This window comes from Biomphalaria glabrata, chromosome 4 (assembly GCF_947242115.1).
Source record: "Biomphalaria glabrata chromosome 4, xgBioGlab47.1, whole genome shotgun sequence".
NCBI classification, from domain to species: domain Eukaryota; kingdom Metazoa; phylum Mollusca; class Gastropoda; family Planorbidae; genus Biomphalaria; species Biomphalaria glabrata.
The window spans coordinates 36159672-36177896 of NC_074714.1; the positions used below are offsets into that span (position 1 = coordinate 36159672).

Below are 18225 nucleotides of genomic sequence, written 5' to 3' on the forward strand. Positions count from 1 at the left end.
TCTTGGATCAAGTTGAAACTTTAGGCAATCATTTATTGTACCTAACAAAACAGGAATCAATAAAAAAAAAAAACACCAAATAATCAAGTAATTATTGCTAATTAACTATTTTGTTTGACATCGAAAAAGGGAAATAAATTCAACATTATTGAGAGGAAACAGTTGTAACGAGGAGTACTTTTCCTTTGATAATCTATGTGTTAAAAAAGTTTTTTTTTTTTTTCTTGTTACCATTTTCCCTTTGTAAAGGGAAGATAATTACGAGCAGAACTCTTACGAGAAAAACAATCATATTTTTTAAAAAAATACCCAGGATGTTTAATTTGTAAAATCTTACATTGTGAAAGTCGAGGCTTGATTACATAGGATAATGGTTGTAGTGCAGGAAAGTTATTTAAGTGTGCCATGTCTAACACTTCCTTGTGGTCAAGTACTGTAGAAATAGACAACTTCTGAGTTGGGAATTTATATTTGGGATTTCTATTTGCTTTCGGTTGCGATTAACGACCAGAAATTGTAACACGTCAATCTTCAAGTGCAACATTGTGACTGGAAACTCTCTAGAGTTACCGAACATGTCGTAGACGTACGTATGGACACATTAATAGAGTTTCAAGAATAGCATGTATTCTAATTAGATCACACTTCATTTATTATAATTTATAACTATTATAATTATTTAAATTTTAGATTGTAATTTTTTATAGCCTCATTGTCACTGCTACCCCCGGGGGTAGCCTACCCACACACACGTGCATTTCTGAGATTTGACACCAGGATAAAAGTCTCTTTACTTTTCTTTAGGACGAGTTAAAACTTACACTATTTGTGACCACTACAATCAATAGTTTTAGAACCACTGTTTGTTTTGTAAATATTATAAAATGTTGTGTCAAACAGTGAAAAGGTTTCAGTACACATTTCTTGCAGTTGGCAGTTTTGACAAAATGTTTACACTTGCAGGTTTCGCCTTACTGGTTGCTCATGTGAGCCAAGCATTTGGTAACCTTTTTTTATTTTGATTGATAGGTTTTTCTTTAAATTTCATTTTAGTTTTACCTTACACTTAAATTGTAGGCATAAATACTTATCTCAAAAAAGTATTTGTATCTTTTAATATAGGCCTACTGGCTTAAATCTATACATTCCGCTGTTGGGGAACAGTCAACTAAATTGTGCTAAATTGTCTCGTTTCCAATAATGTAAACAAAAATTTTCTCCCTATTTTCTTATAATGACCTGTAGCACATGTTTATCTCAAGTTTAGCACAAGTTTAGCTCAAGTTTAGCACAAGTTTCTATTATAATTAAGTTGGCAGGCAATTGTGTGCATCGGGCTACCTTGTTATGTGCATGACGCTAATACCCTGGCGCCTGGTCGCACTTCTTGTTTAATCTCAGCTTTATGGCCACATTATTAAAATACTGTATGGTTTAAAAAATGTAAATATTAGATATATTACGATATATTCTTAATGGCTGCTAGGTTGCTTTTGTTTCAAGTGATCCAGGGTAATTCATAAGTAGGCTACATTTGATTTATGTTACGTGGATATTAGACAAACATTTTGAAACGTAATTGTTTGTCCAAATATTCAAAATATGCAATTTTTTTTAACTATCCAAAATTCAAAGGAACAGAATGAAACGAATAAATCTCGACTGGGATTTTGATCAAAAATAACTTGGTTATACTGATTCAGATGACCGAAGTTTGACTTAAAAACAAGTAACAGAATCCAACGAACGAGGTTTGACTGTCATCATTATACATGTTTTTTTGTAGTCACCAATTTTAAACTAAGATTATTTTTCATATGTCTACATAGGAGCGTGTCCTACGATTGTGACTAGACATGAATGGGGAGCCCGTGCTCCACGCAGCGTCACTCATTTTTCAAATCCCGCACACTACGCATTTATTCATCACGCAGAGTCTGGAGATTGCCATGATAAAACCTCATGTTCCGCTCTGGTCAGAAGTTTCCAGAACTATCACATGGATACACATGGTGAGTACTTATTTTTTAGCAGATAGAATTTTCTTAAAAAAGGATATTTAAAAAAAAAAGCAAAAGATGGTAGGTGTTCAGTTGGAGAGCTGGCTTTGAATCCTGGTAACACGTAGGTTACCTGACACCCAACATCAATAGGTCGGCTATGTAGAACCCAACCTCAATAGGTCGGCTATGTAGAACCCAACCTCAATAGGTCGGCTATGTAGAACCCAACCTCAATAGGTCGGCTATGTAGAACCCAACCTCAATATATAGGCTACCTGACACCCATCAATATATAGGCAACCTGAAAGCCAACATGAATATAAAGGCTACCTGACACCCATCAATATATTGGCTACCTGATACCCAACATGATTATAAAGGCTACCTGACACCTAACAAAATGTTTAGGACAGCTGACACCCAACATCAATATATAGGACACCTGACACCCAGCATCAATATATAGGACAGCTGACACCCAACATCAATATATAGGACAGCTGTAGGCTACCTGACACCCAACATCAATAGGTCGGCTATGTAGCACCCAACCTCAATATATAGGCTACCTGACACCCATCAATATATAGGCTACCTGAAGGCCAACATCAAAATATAAGACACCTGATACCCAACATGAATATAAAGGCTACCTGAACCTAACATCAATGTTTAGGACACCTGACACCCAACATCAATATATAGGACACCTGACACCCAGCATCAATATATAGGACAGCTGACACCCAACATCAATGTATAGGACAGCTGACACCCAACATCAATATATAGGACACCTGACATCCAACATCAATATATAGGACAGCTGACACCCAACATCAATGTATAGGACAGCTGACACCCAACATCAATATATAGGACACCTGACATCCAACATCAATGTATAGGACAGCTGACATCCAACATCAATGTATAGGACAGCTGACACCCAACATCAATGTATAGGACACCTGACATCCAACATCAATGTATAGGACACCTGACACCCACTGGTAAAGTATTTCATCTTGCTCGTACGTCATAGAATATGAAAAGTGTCAACTCAATTGAAATAGAACTATGGACACTGTCACTGTGTTGTTTTTATATATTATGGATGTGGCTGTGGTTATCAATGTAGGCGTGGTGGTGACATTGGGTTCTTGTTACAAATCACTGAATAATGAAATGACGCTGGGTGTAGCAGATACAATAAGTTTAATATAACACCACATAGTGAATACACCATACAATTCGACCCAGGAATGGTCAGTATTAATCCAACAGTAATATACGAATATCACAACTTAGTACTTATTCTATAACCAACTACTTTAAACATCTAACTCTACTGCTTATATCTTAAGTGCCTCAATACAAGTGCTTGCTACAAGATCTCTATGTGGACTGACTGCCTTTAACTCTCTGGTTCACCTAAGGTCAAAAGTGTTCACCTTAGTGCAACATGGGTTGTGAATAAGATTCACAATATGGAATTAACATATACAATACAGAATTAGGGTTTCTACTCTATGGCACCAACTTTGAGGTGGTGACATTACCTATCACCCCCCTTTTGAAAAAAATTTTGAAGAAATTTTTTTCAGCTTGACGACATAATTATCATAAGTAGGATCAATTGGAATTCTTGGGGTCTATGAAATGTACAATTGCTGAGTTCAAATATAACTACAAACTTGCAATAAAATATATAATATGATAGTGTTACACAAAATATTTGCTGAATCAAAAAAAATTCATACAAGGGCAAAATTCTCTAATTCATCATATTCTTGTAAGGCAATTCAAATAATTCTCTGAGTCAAATACTTAACATCCCAAATAATTCTTTACATGTAGTTCTAATATATACATCAATGTTCAAATGTGTTCAATATTTACAAGTCTTTTCATAATAATATGTGCAAAGTGTGACAAAAATTTCAATGACAATCTCCTATGTCACAATGTGAAAAATTAATACAAATTTTAATTCACAATATCTATTTATAAAAAAAATCTTTGACACTATAGCAATGTTAGAAGTCTGTTTTTTTTTTTAACACCAATAGTACAATATGTACAAATCATGTAGAAAATGTTACAAGTAAGTCTCAATATGTAAGTGATAAGTATAGAAAAATTCAAAATATGTGTCAAAATTCAACATCAAATTGTTTAATGATCATTGTTACAAATTCAATGTATCTGTTTACTTCAATATGAGGTTTGATATCTCCATACAAAATTGTTGTGCATTAATATTACACAAGTAAATATGTATAATTCAAGTATCAAAATATTGGATCAAAAGTATCAACATGAAATCAAAGTAATAAGTATCCTTCATAGTTCTTGCTACATGCACCTTATGTTTCAATTAAGTATTTCTCCATATGACAGTTCAAATAATTTGTAGCTAGTAATGGCAAAAGTTTAATGTTACATTGTTTATCAAATAATTATTGAGTACAAAGTTCAAAAAATCTTTGTCAAAAAATTCAACTGAGAAAATGTGTCAGTTGTGATACAATCTTTGAGTTTACATTAATTTGTTCAAGCATATATATACAAGCATAACTTCATAATGGTTTAGTTGTATTTATTTTAATCTGTTGTGATAAAAAATGCAAGTCCAATTTAAAAAATAATATCAAGTGTCTCTTTCAGTACTTGAAATATCAAAAAGTGTGTTTACAAGGATCTTCTTGTTGACATCAATGATTGTTACAAAAATAAAGTTCATAAGAATAGTTTGACAAAAATGTTTTCAAAAAAATACAAGTGTATGTCAATATTTCATTACACTAATTGACATTGAATAAATAAGTTACATTATGAATCAATCTCCTTTTTCAATAGTATTGAAAAATGTGACTAAGTTATATAATTGTGATAAATGACATAGTAAAAAATTCCAATCTTGTTTACAATAGCTGTGGAAAAAAAAAATTTGTCACAGTTGTTCTCAATACAATGAGAAAAAATAATGTTTACATTGCATGGAAAAAAATTTAGCTAGGTACTGAATAAGTTGGGAAAAAAATTCAATGTTTGTTTACATTGTTGAGTACAAAAATGTTATTCTTGTTGACAAAAGAATGTGAAAAAATTGTTGGTTACAATGAAGTAATCAAATTCCAAAGTTTGTTTACCAATAGAGTTTTTAAAAAAAATGAAGTCTTAGTTCTAGTTCAATGTTTACAAATAGTACTCAATGTTTACAAAATAATGCTCAGTGTTTACAACATGACATCATAGCTGGTTGTAAAAATAATTTTTTACTTTAAGGTGTGAATCTTAAATCTTTGACATTTAGCAATACAAGTTTTGACTAACATGACATAGATCATTATCTAAGTCATTCTGATTATCTTGAATATATCTGGACATAAAATCAGCAATAACATTATCTTTCCCTTTTATTTGTTTTATTTCAAAATGGAAATCAGCTAGGATCATGGTCCATCTTGTAATTCTACTATTAGTATTTGCTTTAACATTTAGAGTGGTTAATGGTTTATGATCTGTAAATATTAGGAAAAATCTGCCTAACAGATGTCTTTTTAGTCGCAGTGTACACCACACTATGGCTAAACATTCTTTTTCTATGGTGCTGTATCTTGTTTCTGCCCTGGATAATCTTCTACTAAGATATTCTATGGGGACCAGATTATTCTTATCATCTCTCTGCATAAGACATGCTCCTATGGCAGTGTCAGATGCGTCTGTGTATAATTCAAATACTTTATCTTTACTGGGTATATGTAATCTCTTATCATCATTAAATATTTCTTTGAGTTTATCTACTGCTTCTCTACATTCTTTAGAAGCTGCAATTATTTTCTTATATGTGTCCTTGTTGCTGTTCTTTACTTTTAATAAGTCATAAAGAGGAGATATTAATTGTGTATAGTTACTAATAAATTTCTTGTAAAAATTAAATAATCCTATAATGGCTTGAATGTCTTTTTTAGTTTCTGGTGGTTTAACTTGCATTATTTTATTTAGGTTGCTTCTAGTAGGCCTTATTTGTTTGTTTCCTATTTCATAGCCTAAAAATTCTATTTTAGTTTTCCCTATATGTAGTTTATCAGGGGCTATAGTCAACTTGTTCTCCCTCAGCCTATTTAATACTTGTTTGAGAGTTTTAATGTGATTTTCCCAAGTTTTTGAAAATATGCAGATATCATCCACGTAGAAAACTACATCTTCTATTCCCTCCAGCAACTTGGCCATACATTTTTGGAATGTTGCCGTACTGTTCACCAAGCCAAATGGCATCACATTCCATTGGTACACTCCTACTAGACCTGGCAAATTGCAGCTGAACGCGGCAAACTTTTTGGATCTCTCCTCCATCTCTATTTGCCAGAACCCACGGTTCAAATCACAAGTGGTAAATATTTCTGAGCTTCCTATTTTTTCTATCAACTGTTCTGGTAGAGGTAGTGGTTCTGCATCAATCACTGTTTTGCTATTCAATTCTCTAAAATCACAGCACACACGTAGAGTGTTATCTTTCTTTTTGACTATTACTATTGGGGACACATATTCACTTTGTTCATCTACCCTTCTGATTGTTCCATCCTTCAGTAACTTATTTAATTCTTCTTTAACTTTGTCACAGTATGCTGTTGGTATTGTATAGTTTTTTTTCTTTATTGCAGAATAGTCTTTCAATCTGATTTTATGCTGAATTATGCTTGTCCTCCCTAGTTGATTTGTAATCACATCCTTGTACTCTCTCAATACATTTTCTACTTGCTCTTCATTTGCTGCTGGTGTTTCAATATGTTGTGATACAGCACAGGCATGAAGAAAAAAATTTAGTTCGCTATCTGTCTCATCTTCAAATATCTCACATTCTTCCGCATCATTGCTTTGTACTATCATAGCATGTTCTCTTCTGGGGCTACCTTTCAGTTTGTTGACATGTAATTTCCTCACTATTCCATTCATCTCAACTTCATATGTTACGTTTCCTACTTTCTTTTCAATAGTATATGGACCATCATAAAATTCTTCCTCATCTCGCATTTTTACGTAAACTGTATCTCCTTCTTCAAATTCTCTTAACACTCTATTTTTGTTTTTAATGTCTCTGTGTTTCTTTGTGCTTCTTTTAATATTCTCTTGTGCCGTTTTGACCGCATATGTTAACTGATTTTTGTTCTTCACTATAAGTGGGAAATCTTCTTCTTTAATCTCAAGCATGTTTTGTTTCCATAAATGTAATGGTCCTCTCATTTTTCTGTTATGTACTAATTCATATGGAGAGAAACCTGTTGATTCGTTCTTGGCTTCACGGTACGCAAACAATATATATGGTAGCATCTCATCCCAGTTGTTTGGGTTTTCCATACATACTTTGTCCAACATAATCTTCATAGATTTATTCCAACGTTCTACAATACTGTTCGCCTGTGCATGGTAAACTGTACTAAAGACTTGATTGACTTCTGTTAACTTTGTGAATGCAGCTGTTAGGGCCGCTTTAAACTGAGTTCCGTTATCACTGACAATGGTTCTAGGAAAGCCTATCATGGTAAATAATAGTAATAGCGTCTGACATATCGTACTTGCATCAATGTGTTTTAATGGGAAAGCTTCAGGCCAGCGTGTGGCAAAATCCATGAATGATAATATGTATCTATTTCCTTTAGCTGTTACAGTTGGAAGTTCAGCTATATCCATGGCTAGTTTTTCGAATGGTGTCTCTACTGTATCTGTTTCTTGTAGAGGTGCTTTGTGTTTCCCTGTGATTGGATTTCTTCTTATGCACTGTACACAACTCTTAGTATATGCCTTCACTTCTTGCTCCATCTTAGGCCAGAAACAGTTGTGTCTTATTTTTTCTAGTGTTCTTGTGTAAGCCATATGTCCAGCCAAGGGACTGTCATGACATGTTTCAATGATGCTTTTTCTCAATTGCTGAGGTATTACTATTTGTAGCACTTCATTTCCATTTCTTATTTTCTTATGCTTTATAGCTACTCCATTTATTTTGCTGTATGGTCCTTCAGTTCTGTTGCATAAATTCTTGCATATGTTCGAAATTGTTGGATCATTTTGCTGCATCTCAATTAATTCATCTTTGTTGACATTCATGTTTGGAATTATGGCCATAAAAGGTTTGTCTTTCTTGTCATTTTTTATTTTTGATGTGTTCTCCGTTTGACACTCTATATGTACAGTATCTTTGTTTGAAATATACTGTTTGCCTTTATTTCTTTCACTGGTCACTTCACTTGTGTCAGTGTTTCTGCTTTCCTTATCTAATTTAGCTTGAGCTCTTGTTGTTACTGCAGCTACTTCTATATTTTCTTGATTTACACTATTAGCCCATTTTACTAAGGCTTCTTCTGATAGTTCAACTATATTCTCTATGTTCCCTATAATTAGTTCTTCAGCTGGGTTGTTCATTACTATGGCTTTGTATTGACCAGTGAACCATGGTGATTCAATGAAAACTAATGCTGTTTCACATACTTCCCATAAGTCTTTATTCGCATAAGTCAGTGTGACCTTGTCTTCAAGTATCTGTTCAGGTTTTACTAGTGATTTCTTCACAATGATTGAGGTGCAGCCGCTGTCACGTAATGCATATACCTTAATGCCATCCACATAGGCAGGATACACTTTTAATTTGGCTACCTTTGTCTGTATATATGCTACTGTTTCATATTCTATTGGTCTTTCAGTTGCTACAGCTGCCATGTTTTGTCTGGTATGATTGTTATTGTGGTAAGTATGTTGTCTATCTTGAAATTGATCTCTTCTAGACATTCTGTTGTTTTGCCATCTTCTGTTTGTTTGATGTGATCTACTGTTAGTTGGACTGTAGCTTTGCCATGTTCTTCTGTTATATTGTTGTTGATAGGATCTATTATAGTTAGGACTGAAGCTCTGGAAAGTTCTGTTATCTCTTCCATATCTATGGTTTCTATTTACATATTGCTGTTTTTCTGATGCCATTCTCTTTCTGCACTCTGCTTTGGTGTGACCCAATATGCCACAGAAAAAACATTGTATGCTCTTGGCATATTTAAATTTATTTGTAGTTCTTTGATGGTTTTCTGTCACTGTTGCAGCTACATTGTACAATTCCCTTTTGTCAATGGTGATGTTTGGGTGGGAGTCTTTGTATGTTGTTAAGTTTGATATCAATTCAGCTTCATTTTTTATTTTTCTCTCCTTCAGGAATGAGAATGCTGCATCTGTAACATTAATTAGCACATTCTCAATGAGAAAGAAATCTAATATCTGTTTGGGGTCATCTAAGTTGCAGTTTGCGAGTTGTAGCCACTTAGTCATGTTCTGGCGCATGTCATGTATTGTTCTTTTTAAATCTGTATTCTTAGCTAGTTTTATTTCCCTAAAAAGTTTTCGATAGTGCTCCTCCGTTTTGCCAAAATGTTCAATAAGTCTTTGTTTTACTGTGTTGTAGTCTTTTCTTTGCTCCATAGTTAGTGTGTCGATGATGTTTAGTGGTTCACCTCTTAGGTTAGCTAGCAGTTGTTGAGCCATTTGTGCACTATTCATATTTGCTGTTTGACAGATGTATTCAAATTGAATAATGAAATTTTCTAATGTGTCTTCTTTTGGATCAAAGTTCCTAAATTTGCTATGATACTGATGATGAGATGAAGTTTGACTTGCTGAATTGTCTTTATTTTCTTTTGCTAGCTTGGCCATTTTTTCTTCATGTTCTTTTAATTTTATTTCATGCTGGCGTTCTTTTTCTTTCTCTAAGTTTTCTTGTTCTTTCTCTCTCAGTCTTCTTTCATGTAGCCTCTCTTCCCGTTGCTTGTCTTTTTCTACTCTAATTCTATCTATTTCAATTTTAATGAATGCAGCTCTATCATCTTCTTTTGACTTTAGTTTTTCCACTATCTCTATTAGTTTTTCATACTCAGCCATTTTCAAAGATTCAAATTAGTAATATAGTTAATTAATAGATATGTGTACACTAGGTAGTTGTAAATGAATATTGTACTATAAATACTTATTATTGCTCAAATAGTAATTACAGGTAATAGTAGATATATATTTTGTGCGAAACAATTGAGGTTATGAGGTATCTTAAGTTATTCTTGGTACTTTGTCTAGTTCGTAATGTAATACTTTACTGATCAATTATGTGATTATGTATTTCTAGTATCTCCACTTGCAATATAAAAATTTATTGCAACAAATAATTCACAATTATGTGAGCCTTATTAGTCTGATAAATAGTGATCAATGTATCAATAGTATCAAAATAGTTCAATGTGCTCAAAGTATATATTATATACAATCAATCTTGTCACAATCTCAAATCAAAATATATCCCATAGTGTATCAAGTGTGTAGTGTAGTGTTGATAATAATAAAAAATAGGTTGAAATAAGAAGTAAAATAAATATATATATTAATAAGTAATTAGACAAACATAAATACACTATAGATACTAAACAGTCTGCTTTAAAGAGACATTACAAGATAGTAGAAATAGTAGACAAAAGAATTACAATGAGAAATAACTATGACGCAAAAGAAATTCAACAAATGTAAACAAGACAATATCAATACAAGAGTTTAACAATATGATAGATACTTCACGAAATACAAACTTGACTAGTACAGCTATACGATCAAGTATTTACTTTATCTAAAGAGTCCCTACCAATACCTGGATGCTTACTTGAAAAAAATATAAATGCTCAGACTCAATAGATAATTAAATTTAGTCCCTAAAGTCAAATGTATATATAAATACAAATGTAAACAATGAAGAAAATTGTGGTGTAGTTCAAGAGAACTAATCAATACTGATAATACTAAGGGTAATTAAAGTTACTTCCCTTAAATATTCACTTGATGCTTGACTTGTACATAAAGTTCCGGTGATGCTCCACATAAAATATGTCCACAGTACAGTTCATAAGTAATCCACTTGCTAAATCCGCAGCACAACGGTACAGTTCATAAGTAATCCACTTGTTAAATCCACAGTTCATAAGTAATCCACTTGTTAAATCCACAGTAGAATAGTACAGTTCATAAGTAATCCACTTGTTAAATCCACAGTTCATAAGTAATCCACTTGTTAAATCCACAGTACAATGTTACAGTTCATAAGTAATCCAATAAATACTTCAGATGTTTGACAGGTAATCCATTTTCATACAGTTGCTGAAACAAATATAAATAACTAAAAATGACCATAGGTAGTGACGACAAGAGAGGTCTAAGAGTAAGAGCGCTCTCTTATTAAATGTGCTGTTAGACAGCGACAATAGGAGTGTGTCAGTAGAATTATGACGAGCACTCGATGTAGATGATTCTTGAATATGTCAGCTACTTCGACTGACCATATATCAGCTGTCTTCAAACGATGACTTGAATGACTTGTAGTACTAGATTTTCACCCACACCGGTTGTAGTATCACGGTTGTCTAGTTTCACCCACACAGGTTGTAAGATCAGGGTTGTCTAGTTTCACCCACACAGGTTGTAAGATCAGGGTTGTCTAGTTTCGTCCATGCAGGTTGTCTCAGCATATCATGTTAAAGTGACTTTGAACAATGCTGTCATAAATGTCGTTTTCGGCCGCTTCTGACACCATAAATGTCACTGTGTTGTTTTTATATATTATGGATGTGGCTGTGGTTATCAATGTAGGCGTGGTGGTGACATTGGGTTCTTGTTACAAATCACTGAATAATGAAATGACGCTGGGTGTAGCAGATACAATAAGTTTAATATAACACCACATAGTGAATACACCATACAATTCGACCCAGGAATGGTCAGTATTAATCCAACAGTAATATACGAATATCACAACTTAGTACTTATTCTATAACCAACTACTTTAAACATCTAACTCTACTGCTTATATCTTAAGTGCCTCAATACAAGTGCTTGCTACAAGATCTCTATGTGGACTGACTGCCTTTAACTCTCTGGTTCACCTAAGGTCAAAAGTGTTCACCTTAGTGCAACATGGGTTGTGAATAAGATTCACAATATGGAATTAACATATACAATACAGAATTAGGGTTTCTACTCTATGGCACCAACTTTGAGGTGGTGACAGACACACTACAAGGGTATCTGGGAGATGGTTTAGTTAATGCAAACGAATTAAAATTCCAGGCCTACATGAAGATTCGAACTCAAGCCCTCTCATTTAGCAGAGCTGTTATATACCATTCAGTCACACATCCCAGAAATGGAAGCGAACATTTGGGTAGCTTGATAACAAACTGACTTTCAAATTGTGTGTTTTCAGGCTGGGCAGATATTGGGTACACCTTTCTGATTGGCGGAGACGGCAGCGTGTATGAGGGCCGTGGCTGGGATGTTGTTGGAGCCCATACTCAAGGCTACAACAGTGTTGGATATGGTAAGACTTGGAAACCTTGACAGTGGTCGTCATTTTTCTTTACTCTTCTCTTTTTATTTAAATAAGTTTCTTACACGCTCAATATACTTTCCTGTCAACCTCGAAACAAACTAATGACGTTCCAGCTTATATTGAAAATTCAAAGTTTTGTAAATGCTTATTTATTTTTTTTTCTACAATTCCGCTATTCAAGTCAGACCTCCATGGGGGTTGGGTGGGCGGAGTGTGTGTGGACGCTGATCTCAAAACGGCTGTAACGATTTTCCTAGAAATTTAACAGATGTATATCGCTGAGAAAAGAATTGCTAGCTCGTTGGCCACTCGGGGAAAACTCTAGTTTGACAGTTATAGTTTTTTAAAGAAATTTAAATTTGGCTAAAGGACAAGGTCTAGATTAAACATCGGTTTTGAAAGGACTATCGCGTTCTTGACAGGACTGTTGCTTTTTTCGGGACTTTCCGAATGTAAGGCTTTATTGATCCAAGAGTTATATTATGTTCAGGAATATTTGGCGTATCGTCTTCTAAGTCTTGACCTAAAAGCATATCACGGAATATTATAAAGTGTACTAGATCTAGACATTCCTTTAGGGGGAGGGGGCAGGATAAGAAAAATGTTCCATTGTTTTTTAATCAAACATTTATAAGTTTTTACTTTGTATAAAGGAGATAGTCTTTGTAATTTAATACATGTAATGTTTTTCTTATTAAATTGTGTGATTTTACTTGAGCTAATGTGAGCTTTCGCTTAAGTGTGTTGTGGGGTGACTTGTATTTTTGGGGGGACCATTGCTTGTGTGTAATAAAGGCTTTTTTAAAAATCTATTTTACTAGGCTTTTGTTTCATTGGTAACTTCATGACCAAAGCCCCCACGGCTGCAGCAATTCAAGCAGCCAAAGATATTATCGCCTGTGGTGTCAGCAATGGAAAGATCCAGAGCGCTTATGTCCTGAGAGGACATAGAGATATGGGCAGCACTGATTGTCCTGGAAATGTACTTTACGGACTTATCAAGGGCTGGCCACACTATTAATAAATATTTGGTTACAAAACACATTTACCGATGATGTAAATATTTGATCCTAAATAAACACAAACTCTTGTCTCGATGCTTCTGTTGATTTTAATGTTTTTATGTTATATGAAATTAAAACTCTATGAACTAGGCTCTAGCGTAGAACTGCAAACCCAACGTTTACCGGGAACTCGACGTCCTTCTGTGAGTTCGCTTACTAATGATGGGTATCAGCTGTTTATAAGGGGAAATCTTTTCAAGTTTAACGACTGCGGAAAAATGCAGACTCACACGCGTCAGACATAGATTTCGTGTTGGTTTCGATGGTCGATTTTAAGTCCTCGTGTGCTCATTCTGCGTATTTCCTTTACATTCCTGTTTGCGTTATAAAGTAGATGTTGAGTTTCGTACAACAGGAGGAGCGGCACATTTAAATATTTAAATTGGAAACATTCTAAACAATCCAACAATAGTGAGAGAGCAATTGAAACTGATATCACCATTTTAAGTTGGATAGAAATTTGGATAAGGCTCTCCGTTCTCAACATTCTCTATGTCATATGAATTTTGAAAAATAAATTAAAATATAAAAATACTATTTAAAAAAACAAACAAACCTTTATTAAGTGTACTTTTATCAATTAGTTTGGATCAGTCATGTGATTAAATTTTTGATAGATCTAGACTAACAATAATACATCTGCGCAATGAGAAATAGTTCTCACTAATTGTTTTTGTTTAGCTCTATTTCATGCTTTTAGCTTTTTCAATGCGCCATGATCTTATCACCTGTCTGGACCAGTTAGGAAAATGGGAAGAGAAGAAAGGGGGGGGGGTTCTGGATGAACGTTTACTTGATTGCGTTTTAAATGAATAAAAACATCACTCAGAGCTCAAGCCTCCTCAAAGGGACTAATTCAACTTATACCACCACATCTGTCAAGCACGATCTCTTTCCCTTGTTCGATACCCAACAAAATAATTAATTACCAGTAGTTAATTTATTCATTGGTTATTTTTGTTTTATTGATTCTTGTTTTGTCAGGTACAAGAAACAATTGTGCAAAATTTCAACTTGATCAGAAATTGCAAATGGGAGAAATAATGTGCATAAAACATTTTACTAGACAGACAGACAGACAGAGTGAATATAAGCTTTGTAAAAAAATGAAGTTTGCTTTTTTCTTCATAAAAGCTTGGGCGTCATTATGGGCCCTATATTTGGCCCAAAGGAATTTTTTTAAATTTGTATAAGCACCACGACTATGAAGGTCGAATTATAGAGCACGTCAACGCTTTACGTTTTGAGCAGAAAGAAATATCACCAGTAAACCATTTTAGCAGTAATTGTAAACGTCCTTTTGTGTCTATAATAAGTCGTAGGAAATATTTAACTTTAACCACAATCATATCTTTCTCCAAATAAATTTAACAGTTAGGGCATAATGTTACATGTAACTAGAAAGTTGAAGATAACATTAGACCCTTTTTAGACCCCCAACGGAATTCTGTTTGGTCCACCCAAAAGGGCATTAAAGGGCCTTAGATTTACCTCGTATGAAGTAGTGAAAGTAGCTGTACATTCCTGGCTTGCAGCGAGTGCAACGTTGAACCATGTGCATTAAAAAGCAAAGGGACACTATGTTGAACCATGTGCATTAAAAAGCAAAGGGACACTATGTTGAACCATGTGCATTAAAAAGCAAAGGGACACTATGTTGAACCATGTGCATTAAAAAGCAAAGGGACACTATGTTGAACCATGTGCATTAAAAAGCAAAGGGACACTATGTTGAACCATGTGCATTAAAAAGCAAAGGGACACTATGTTGAACCATGTGCATTAAAAAGCAAAGGGACACTATGTTGAACCATGTGCATTAAAAAGCAAAGGGACACTATGTTGAACCATGTGCATTAAAAAGCAAAGGGACACTATGTTGAACCAAGTGTATTAAAAAGCAAAGGGACACTATGTTGAACCAAGTGTATTAAAAAGCAAAGGGACACTATGTTGAACCAAGTGTATTGACAAGCAAAGGGACACTATGTTGAACCAAGTGTATTGACAAGCAAAGGGACACTATGTTGAACCAAGTGTATTAAAAAGCAAAGGGACACTATGTTGAACCAAGTGTATTAAAAAGCAAAGGGACACTATGTTGAACCAAGTGTATTGACAAGCAAAGGGACACTATGTTGAACCAAGTGTATTGAAAAGCAAAGGGACACTATGTTGAACCATGTGCATTAAAAAGCAAAGGGACACTATGTTGAACCAAGTGTATTAAAAAGCAAAGGGACACTATGTTGAACCAAGTGTATTAAAAAGCAAAGGGACACTATGTTGAACCAAGTGTATTGACAAGCAAAGGGACACTATGTTGAACCAAGTGTATTGAAAAGCAAAGGGGATACTATGTTGAACCAAGTGTATTGAAAAGCAAGGGGATACTATATACGATTGATAACAGTATTTCTTTTTACAAAGCTTATATCAACTCACTCTGTCTGTCTGTCTGTTATTTCTCCGATACCCAAATTCGTATCAAACTGAAATTTTGCATAATTATTTCTTTTAACTGACAGCACAATAATCAATACAAGAAGCAAGCAACTAAGGTGATATTGGTAATTAATTATTTTGTTTGGAATCTGGAACAAGGAAAAGAAATTGTACTTGACTGACGTGATAGTATAAGCTGAATTAGTCCCCTCTATAGGTCGCAGCTTTAAAGTAAGTTTGAAACAAACAATAGATAACAATACAAGCAGAGTGGTTAGTGTGTCGGCTGGAGTAGACGTAAACAATGAGTTCGAATTCAGGTCGTTTCCCCTATTTTTCTCTTTATAATTACTTTTAAAAAGTGATTACGGTAAAATTCACCCAAATATCCCTTTCTTTTTTCCCCCTTCTTTGTAACTCTAACCCATTTTCCCAACTGGTCCAGACAAGTGATAGGATCACAGCGTATTGAGAAAGCTAAAAGCATGAAATAGCGCTAAACAAAACAATCGGTAAAAATATTTCTAATCACATTTATTTTTGTTGGTCTAGAATACTAGATGTATTCCAAATTTAATTACATGACTGATCCAGACTAATTGATACAATTAACATCGTATAAGTTTTTTTTTTCGTGTGGTGTTTTTCCAAGTTTTCTTGTTGAGAGAATTCTCTAGTAAGCCCGTGAAATAAGGGTTGTACTTGTTTGCATTTAAAGGCTAGTGATATATTACTCCTTTTACTAATAACAATTATAATAAAAATGATCTCTATGCCTTATATAACTCTTTAAAACATTTAATGATTAAGATTAAGAGTGTTGCTCTCGATCCCCTGGGCATCAAGACACAATAAAACTGATTGGCTGTTATCTGGTTCAAGCGATTTGGTCTGTAAGTAGTCGCCTTATCTTGTCTGTTATAAAACTATCTGTGTTATTGCTGTGTCTAAATAGGTCAAAGTGGTGAAACAAAATCTGTTTTTGTTAATTGTGGACAGGTTCGTTATTATCTGTAAGACATGACTCTCTGTCTAAAGTCTCTGTAAGACATGACTCTCTGTCTAAAGTCTCTGTAAGACATGACTCTCTGTCTAAAGTCTCTGTAAGACATGACTGTCTAAAGTCTCTGTAAGACATGACTCTCTGTCTAAAGTCTCTGTAAGACATGCCTCTCTGTCTAAAGTCTCTGTAAGACATGACTCTCTGTCTAAAGTCTCTGTAAGACATGCCTCTCTGTCTAAAGTCTCTGTAAGACATGACTCTCTGTCTAAAGTCTCTGTAAGACATGACTCTCTGTCTAAAGTCTCTGTAAGACATGACTGTCTAAAGTCTCTGTAAGACATGACTCTCTGTCGAAAGTCTCTGTAAGACATGCCTCTCTGTCTAAAGTCTCTGTAAGACATGACTCTCTGTCTAAAGTCTCTGTAAGACATGACTCTCTGTCTAAAGTCTCTGTAAGACATGACTCTCTGTCTAAGTCTCTGTAAGACATGACTCTCTGTCTAAAGTCTCTGTAAGACATGACTCTCTGTCTAAAGTCTCTGTAAGACATGACTCTCTGTCTAAAGTCTCTGTAAGACATGACTCTCTGTCTAAAGTCATCCTTCAGGGTACAGTGAAGGGTGCACGACGAAAGCGTTGTCCAAACAACAAGCTGACTGGTCAACTTGAAAGAATGAAGCTGCCTGTTTTGATATTCTGCTAAGAACAGCTGGGCGGATAGAGTGGAGGGATTTGGTTACCTGAACTGTCGCAGCACCCCCTACGACGACAGCCAGAGGATAGATGAGATGCGGTTATTTAAAATTTGAATATATTTGAATGACTAAAGTTTAGATTTGGTTAAAATGTGATGCCAAATTTATTAAAAAAAAAATCCAGCAATACAATTCAACTCTAGATCATATGTGTGCAACATGTAACGCGTGACCATATAATTCTCCTATTTAAAAACAACATTACTACTGCTTATAGTGAAAACTTAAATTTTACATGTCTATGGTTAAGAAACAAAAAAATAGAACCGATACTTGACCCAGTTAAACAATTTTATCTAATCGTAGGACAAAACAATGTCCCCAAATTTTATTGTCACTCTTTGTCAAATAGAATAAGTTATATATCATATTACCTTGGATTTATTTAAAACACTCAAATGTCAGTAAAATATAGAACGCAAACATCTTTCCTTTAATAGATCATTTGGATATTTGTCGTCAAATAAGATACATGCATGTACAGAGAATAAGCTGACGTCACTTTGGTCAACTTTTGAAAACCAAAAATAATTGTTATCTCTCTTGTGTT

General features: G+C 34.3%; 1 protein-coding gene across 1 annotated transcript; it reads left to right on the forward strand.

The window, feature by feature from the left end:
• Positions 1-801: 801 nt before the first annotated feature.
• Positions 802-13501, forward strand: LOC106051785 (peptidoglycan-recognition protein SC2-like). The gene is given in 4 exon segments (NM_001311298.1): positions 802-1002; positions 1830-2012; positions 12283-12396; positions 13230-13501. Coding segments are annotated over 4 exon segments (552 nt in total). The 5' UTR covers positions 802-947; the 3' UTR covers positions 13430-13501.
• The last annotated feature ends 4724 nt before the right edge of the window (positions 13502-18225 follow it).